Below are 8650 nucleotides of genomic sequence, written 5' to 3' on the forward strand. Positions count from 1 at the left end.
GAGTCCCCAGTGCTAGAAGGATGTAGACATTTTGAAGCAAGTCCAGAGGAGGGCCACCAGAACGATCAAGGGATTGGAGCACCTCTCGTATGAAGACAGGCTGAGGGAGTTTGGGCTGTTCATCCTGGAGAAGGGAAGGCTTGGGGAGAGGGGGACCTTATAGGGACGTTCCAGTACCTGGAGGGGGCCTACATGAAGGTGGGGGAAGGTCTATTCAAAAGGGTTTGTAGTGATAGGACAAGGAGTAATGGTTTTAAACTAGGAGAGGATAGATTTAGACTCAATATTAAAAAAAAAAAAAACAACTTAAATATAAGAGTAATAGATCATTGGAATGGGCTGCCCAGAGAGGTAGTGGAGACCCCAACCCTGGAGTCATTCAAGGTCTGGCTTGATAGGGCCCTGGGTGACCTGACCTAGTTAGAGATGGCCCTGCTTGTGTGGGGAGGTTGGACCAGATGAGCTCTAGAGGTCTCTTTCAGCCTAAAACTTTATTCTATTCTAGTCTAGTCTATTCTAGTCTAGTCTAGTCTCTGGCCACCACAAGGAGGAAATGCAGGGACTAGTAGATCACCACTCAGATGATCTCAAGTGCAAACTCAAGTTCAATAACAGATGTAGTTCATGGTCTGCACCTTGGGCAGACTCTATAGGAAGAGCTAGGGGAAGTCAAGGGCACAATGTTAAAAGACTAGCAGCAAAAGAATGATGGGGCTGCTATCTCACTGGATTCATCTGCTATGCTGGAGGGAGGATTGGAGCATTTGTTGAGTCAGCTTACATTAAAAATAAAACATGAATTAAATAACACATCAGTAAATCTGCAAGTAGTATTAACCAACTGAAGCATTCATTAAAATAAAACACTTAGGCAATCATAGTGCAGATAAGACAGTCCACAGAACTCTGGCCAGATAAAATCACACCTCATTAATCTTTTGGATGTTCTGGACATATCTACAGAAGAGCTTATGTCACTGCTGTTTGAAGAAGCCTTTGACCCAGACCTTCACAAGAAATGCAGACGGAGCTGACAGTCTATGGGTCAGATGCACAGCAATGTTACACATCAGGGAATGACTAAGATTAAATAAGAAAACAAGCTCATTATTTTTGGTCAAGCTGTTCTTCATAGCCAGATGGGGAGGAAAAAAAAAAAAAAAAAACAAAACCAAATAAATGAGTCAAGTGGAGGAGTTTTCTTCCAGAGACATTTTGCTTGTATCTTGAGTGTCTGCAAGAAGTGGAAGGCAATGCAGTTATACTCTTCTACTGATGAAGTTCTTAGGACATTTACAGTGGCTTAACCAGTAGCTACAATTAGCATTTAATTATTCCTTCTTAATCCTAACAGATCTAACTATGAAAACACTTTATTTCAGTATGCACTGTAGGGACTGAAGTATCATTTTGAGCAGGTAAAATCTGCAGGCTTTTTGCCAACTTTAGCTCATTTAAGTATCAAAATAGTGTTTTAGTGGGGCGTGACCAGTACTTTTATGGTTCATACCACCCCTCAGCATAGGACTAATTTCACCCATCGGGTGTGTTAAAACTTCATTCCATACAGGAAATAAGGACATGCTTGTATGAATGAAATGTCCTTGGAGACTGTCTAATGCAGTCTCCAGGGCTGTGTCCTGGGTCTAGCCTCTGACAAACTCGGCAGTGTGATCCTTGCAGACCATTACTCACCCAGGGTGGCATCATTGCCACAAAGAAAACAAACGTCTCTTGAGAGCTGAGTAACAGCAGAGTTTTGTCCTGATTGGCGGTGGGTGAACTCGATGGCTGTTGGGGCCTGGCTGCATAGTTTTATTAAGAGGCTTTCCAGAAAACCTCCCAGAAAGGAGGAAATGAATGTGCTCATCAGGAAATTGCTTTTCTGGGAGATGTCCTAATCACTCACACTGCAAAGAAGCAGGCTGCCTTTTGCAGGCTCTGCATGGCTACTGCCCTGCATGCCTGCAGTGTGCAGTCGGGGCAGTCCGAAAAATAGGCACAATGTGTCTGCTGGGTTATACTGAGTGTGAGGAATTGGTAACCCTCAGGGGTCTGTAACCCAGCCAAGCCTGGGAACGTGCCCGTGGGAATACCAAACAGCTCCTGCAGCCCAGGGCTATGTCCCTGCCAGAGCGACAGCCTTCAAACGATGGTGGTCTGCGTGCTGGTTTAAAAGCAGGTGTCTCATGCCCTTGCTGCCTTTTCAGCTTAGGTGTAACATATGAAGACTGCGTTTCCCCCAGCAGCCCAGCTCTCATCCAAAGTCTCCTCTCTTCTGTTTTCACACAGGGATCTACCGCACAGAAAAAGACAAAGGCACATTGTATGAGCTGACTTTCAAAGGAGATTCAAAACATCAGTTCAAGAAGATTGTTTTATTCCGGCCATTTGGTCCTGTGATGAAAGTGAAAAATGAAAATGTCAATATAGCTGACACACTTATTAATGTCATTGTGCCATTGGCCAAGAGAGCCAGCAAATTTCGCCAATTCATGCAGAATTTCAGGTGAGTTTCCATTCCAGTGCTGCCTTTACTTTTTCTTACTTGGAAAATAAGATGCAATTTCAAGAATTATCAAGGCCTCACTCAGTAAAAATCATGCTACTTTTACATAACGTTTCATTGTGCCACTGAGAAGTCATTTTTGAGATGATAGAGTTTGAAAGGTGTTTGGCTGCTTAATGCATTGTGATTAGCAGTACAAGCAATTACATTCCAGTCATCAGGGCTTCTGATTTGCATGTACTTGACTTATGTGTCTCAGTCTGTTCTGGTGGGGCACACAGGACTGTGGCAACAGGAGAATTTCATGCCATTAGTTGCAAAGGAACATTTCTAAGAAAAAAGGGAATTAGTGCTCCCAGACACTTTACTAGGCCGTAATAGAAGAAAAGATAAAGAGAATAAGAGGCAAGAAGGAAAGGTATTTGAACTTTCAGGATAGTTACTTTTAAACTTCTTTTATTTTTCAGCAGAGGTGATGTTTGGAGGGAGAATTTAATGGAGATGTAGCCTTAAATAGCTTCCCAGAAGAGATTGTGTTAGTAAGAGATACTGACTCTTACAGTGGGGTTTGTTTTGCCTAATTACAGGCATCTAAAATTAGGCTCCTTGTCTAAATTAGCCATGTGATAGATGCTTGATTTAGGACGGGAGAAATCACCCTCTGGTCATGCTGATCTCTCTGCTGATTACAGATGAACTCTTGCTGACTAAACTGTGCAAGTGAGACATGACGCCTAGCAGTAGTTCAGATTGGTCCTACCCTTAGGCTGCCAGCTTGATCTCTGGTGGATACTTAGGTTCTAGTAGATGTTTCTTAACAAAATGTCGAAGATGATCTCAATTCTGGAATATCTGTTACAAAAAAATGAAGGTTAAGAGGTATATTTTGTATAGCATCTTTAAAAATCCCCTTCTCATATTCCCCTAAGTGCTGGAGTTATTGCCTGCCTGGTCATTGTTCCTGGGGCTGGATGACCTGCTTTAACAGTGTCCTACCATTAATGTAGTAAACACTGCTTAGAGAGGTTTTTTCCTAGTCTGCCTGAAAGATAGTCTTCTGTCCCATCTGACAGAGCACCTTTGTCAGGACAAGGAGCTCTGCCAGTGACTGATGCCCTCAGGAATGCCTTCCAAGGTTCACCCTACTCTGCCTTCCCCAGTGGGTGTATGTTATTGAACAGAGCCAGCTTCTGCAGCAAGTCACACATCTGTCTCTGTTCTCTAGGGAAATGGGCATTCAGCGTTTACTTTGGAAAAGAGCAAATGAATGAAGTCAAATCGATACTTGAAAATACCTCCAAGTAAGTACCCGAATATCTGGTGTGTGCAGAGACGTGTAGGCACATACACGATGGGACCGTGCAGTGGGGACTAGACAGCTGTCCACACTCATAGCTGTGCCAAGGAGTTCTAAACTCCACTGGAGAACATTGCTTTCTTTCCTTTGGATCAGATAAAGATGGTGTTACCCTGACAGCCCCACACCGTTGGCCTTGTGATGTTGGTTTTTAGAACCACAAAGCAGATTTTACTGATTTTAACTCAGTGCAGCTTTTTTTTTTTTTTCCCCCCCCACACTGGTAACTTCTTTAGTGCTTTTGCAAGTGGCTTTAACTGTTAGGACTCAAAGCTGACTTCCAAAGGCAGGTGCAGAGAATTTCAACAGAGCGCACAGAAGCAGGATGCTTTTGGCCAGGTCTATTGTGTTTGCTTGCAGAGCTGTATTTCTCAAGATCATGTGGCAGTGCAGGCTTTTGTCATCATCTCCATGTAGAAGAAGACCCTTGTATAGATACAGTAATACAACAACAGCTATTTTTTTATTTCCTTACTGAAGATATTTTTATTTATCCTAAAGCCTTGTTGGGATATTTGTGAGGTCTGCCCAAAGAATATCTGTGACTACTGTAGGTGTACACAGGTCGAGCTCTGAATGTAGGCACAGTGGAAACCTCAAGGCTCAAAGAGGACATTGCTTCTCTCAAACTGCTCTCAGAACGATGATATGGATTTCTAGGTTAATTGTTTCATACTGAGTTCCCACTCCTGCTTGTATTAAGAGCTGGAAGGACAACGTAAGTTGCTGAATATTTTCCTTCTCCTAGGTCAGCTAACTTCAAGAACTTCACCTTCATCCATCTGAATGAAGAATTTTCCAGGGGCAAAGGATTAGACGTTGGTGCTCGACTCTGGAAAGGAAACAATGTTGTTCTCTTTTTTTGTGATGTGGATATATATTTCACAGCTGAATTCCTAAACTCCTGCAGATTGAACACACAGCCAGGTACTGCTACTTGTGAAGTGTATTGTCTTTCAACAGATTTTTACCTGTTGTGTAACCGCCTTCACCAGTGTATTCTTGCCTTTGAGTTGGTAATGAAGCTGCTATAAGTCATTCTTGAAACTCAGGGTACTAACTAAGATGTATAAAAAAATCCATTGCTGTCTGGCTTTTGAAAGGTCCTAACACTCTTGGTGCCTCTTTGTTTGAATTTCTTGCCTTCAGCACCCATGCCTTCTGGAACAGGATCTTTTTGTTAATCATATCTTCACATTCACATTCTCAGGCAAAGAACATAGGTTCAAGTCCAAAACTTGTGCAACTTTGTCTAGAGTCAGTCTGGCCTGGACAGTATCTTGTAAGAAAGAGACGTGTGTTTTATACAGCTTTTTAAAAAAAACAACCCATTGTCATTTCCAGGGAAAAAGGTGTTTTATCCTGTTCTCTTCAGCCAGTATAACCCCAGTATAATTTATGGCCACCATGATTCCATCCCATCTTTGGAACAGCAGCTGGTAAGTACATGCTTCTCTGAATGCTTGCTTTTATTTGGACAAAGCATTTGTTTAAGGCGCATGTGCTCTTGGGTAGCATCTCCCTACTCCTTGTGCACAGTGGTTACCACACAGACGAAATTATAGCAGTCACCTTCCTGTGAGTTCTGCAGTTAAGTTTCACAGGAAAGTATCTTGGTACCATTTATCTTAACCCTTGTTTGATGTTTTATATGTGGAACCTAAGAAGTTAAACCACATCTGCTTCTCTGCCAGAAGGGATTTTCTAATTAGTGAACACTTCCTCCAAGTTGTGCTGTCTTGGGGTGACAGCCTAAATCTATCTTGTTCTTCCTTGCACTGTATAGTTTCTTTGCTTGCATCTTGAAAAGCTGCCATTTTATAAAAAGCATATATATATCTGTAGATGAGTCAGTGAAAACAGAATTCCAGTGGCTGTCACAGTTATTCCCCCACATCCTAGAATACCTATGGTGGCTTTTCCCATCCCACAGATCATGATTAAACTGCCTGTGAGCAGACAGTGTGTTCCTGAAGTGTACCACGTTGTCCTGGAGTCAAATTATATTCTTGGAGCTGTCCCTTCTGCCTTTAGTCTGTCACTGACAAAACACAACATACCTCCACTGATTTCCATCTCACCTGCTTATCTTTGGTGTGAGAACAAAGCATTATTTTTAAAAATGCTGCCATAAAGCATACGATTAAAACATGTAGTTAAACCCAGGTGAATCTCCTTCATAAAGAAGAAGCTGTTGTGAAGAAGAAGCAGAGCACATAGATAAGAGGTTCTCATGAATGCTACTGGCATTGCCTGGCACTGCTGCAGATCTGTTCTCCATTCTCTTGTGCTCTGGCATTGCATTGTCTTGAAGCTAAAGGGGTAGGAGAAGCAGGGTGTTCCCCTTATGGACGCCCTCCCCTCTCGCTTCTCTCCAGAGTCAGCAGGTCACGGTCCTCTGCCCACAAGTGCTGCTAAGTGGCTGAATTTTCAAGTTGAAGCATAAGCCAGCTATGCAGCTTCATGCAGTTCCCTTCTGTCCGGTTCCAGCCTTCCTACTGCCAGGCAGTGCACCCGTGAGGCAAGAATTAGGAGTGTTGTGGTCCCAGCAACAGTCACAGCTGAAAAAGATCACCAGGGGCCTGAGTCCAGTCTTCTGTCATCACTACCCCCACCTTGTGCAATCCCTCTAGAAAAAATGAAGGACAAGAGGTTGAAAAGTCCACCCAAAATTAGTTGGTTTTTGGTCTACTGCTCCCTTTGTTGTCTATCAGGTAGCCAGAAAGTCTTTTACTTGGGAGTCTGTAAAATCCTTTCCACTGTTTTTTTCTCAGAGGAGACTTTTTCTGATAATACCATGGGATTCACATCAGCTCTTCTCTCTCTGCTGAGAGCCAGTCAGGGATCTTCAGGCTTGTAAGCACTGTGCTTAGGAAATGAAATAGAGTTTAGCTCTGAAGCTAGCATAAATTCCACAAAGTACATTGTTAGGGTTGTGCAAATATTTATAGCTAATGTTTGAATCATAAAATGTGCTGCTTATGTCAGAAAAGCTTCTTGATTTAAGGAAGTACTGCCAATCTCATTTTTATGTAGATTTTTATATTTTCAGCCCACATTAGTTCCCAGGCATGGGGCCAGATCTGTGCCATTAAAACAAAACAGTGTTAGCTCCCTGTCCTTGGACCCAGGCTGCTGAGGGGAAAAAAAAAAGCCTTCAGAAATCTTTGAAAGGATCTGATTTGTGCAGCAGCCACTTGCACTAATGGGAAATAATAATGCTAATGCATACGAGTAGCTGGCTGTAAGGCCATCGTTATGGAGATTTCTTGTTACAGAGCAGACCTGACAGATACAATCTTGTTTCCTTTTGATTGGCTTCTGCAGTGGCTTGGCTTTTTCAAGGAAAGGAGAAAGGAGAGAGGAAAGAGATATCAATGTGAGCAGTAAAATAACAATAATAATAAAAAAAAAAGCCATTGAAGTGACAAGGGTTATGAACAAAAAGGAGAGGCTTGAATGAGAAATCAGGAAAGACTACTTTGGAAGAGGATTTTTTGACAAAGGAAATGCTGAGATTTGTATATCCAGAAATGGCAATTCTGTCTCCTCATGTTCTGTGACTTTGTTACAAGTGAAGCCAAAGTTTTCAAGAATAACTGCTAAGGCACAGGTTTGTAACCAGCCCTTCACCAGAGTGAAGTACTGCTGACTTGTTCAGAGGATTTAAATACCTGCCCCAATCCCCTGAAACTCTTGGATGTCTCACCAGGTTGGGTTAGGTCGCTTACACACATGCATTATGACCATAGGGATCTACACTTGGATATCTGCTGCTGAAAATGATAGCCATGGTTTCTCACTGCTCTGGTTTCCTGCCTGTGACACACACAGCTTTCATGGTCCATCTCAGTAATGCAGGCTGCATATTCATTATTACAAAGGTTTACATAGGATATATATCTACCACCTAACTTCTCTGGACTTGAATTTTACCTGGTTTTAGCAGTTCTGTAATGGAAAACTCTTCTTACCACTTTCCTAATTTTTGTCAAAGTTAAGGTAATCAAAAAGCTGTCAGTTGTGCCATCAGATTAGAACCACTCTTTTCTTCCAGAACTCTTGTGGCCCACAGTCCAGATGCCACCATCTGCTCCACAGCAGTGTCACTTCCCTGCTTGTACTCGGGTGTTTCTTATGACAGATTTGAATCCCACAGAAACTAATGATTTTGAGGGTGTTTTGCCTGCAAAGAAGCAAACTGCAGAGAGTGATGGGATATTGCTCCACTTGGTCTGCAACAGCAGGAGTGGAGGAAAACCTGATCACTCCAGATCAGGCGGTTTATCGATGATAGCTAATGGCTGGGTTTTGATAGCTGGGTTTTTGTGGGGGGCAGAAACATACAAAGAGTATCTACAAAAACTGGTTCAGGATCAGCCATGGATTTATATGGGGAAGAATAAAAGTTTCTGTTTTCTGACCATGTTCAGTGACTTGTCTGCTGCTCACAATGAAAACATTTCTGCTCTCATATAAACATTCCTTTCTCTCCATGCAGGTCATTAAAAAAGAAACCGGATTTTGGAGAGACTTTGGTTTTGGGATGACTTGCCAGTACAGATCTGATTTTATTAACATAGGTAAGAAAAATACACTCCAATATATTTTAGTGAAACGTAGAAATTTGTGATCAACTTCCCTCTCCTTGCCCAGTGTGTCTCTGCCTCTAATTGATAGCAGTGCTCTGGTTAGATATTCAGACTATTACTAGGTGCCGTAGAAATTGCCAGAATCTGAGCACTTCTTAGTACAAATAAAGCAATTTTGTCTGATAGGGAAAG

At 42.3% G+C, this 8650-nt stretch overlaps 1 protein-coding gene across 1 annotated transcript in view; it reads left to right on the forward strand.

Annotated features, from left to right (window-relative positions):
• Positions 1 to 2292: 2292 nt before the first annotated feature.
• Positions 2293 to 8650, forward strand: part of CSGALNACT1 (chondroitin sulfate N-acetylgalactosaminyltransferase 1) — a gene marked incomplete at its 5' end in the record, with an annotated part of 6812 nt that continues 454 nt past the window's right edge. The window contains 7 exon segments of the mRNA XM_008949880.1: positions 2293 to 2525; positions 2701 to 2722; positions 3129 to 3132; positions 3751 to 3810; positions 4615 to 4793; positions 5211 to 5305; positions 8368 to 8449. Of these exon segments, the coding sequence (XP_008948128.1) occupies positions 2293 to 2525; positions 2701 to 2722; positions 3129 to 3132; positions 3751 to 3810; positions 4615 to 4793; positions 5211 to 5305; positions 8368 to 8449 (675 nt within the window).

This window comes from Merops nubicus, unplaced genomic scaffold (genome assembly GCF_000691845.1).
Source record: "Merops nubicus isolate BGI_N331 unplaced genomic scaffold, ASM69184v1 scaffold10231, whole genome shotgun sequence".
Classification (NCBI taxonomy): Eukaryota; Metazoa; Chordata; class Aves; order Coraciiformes; family Meropidae; genus Merops; species Merops nubicus.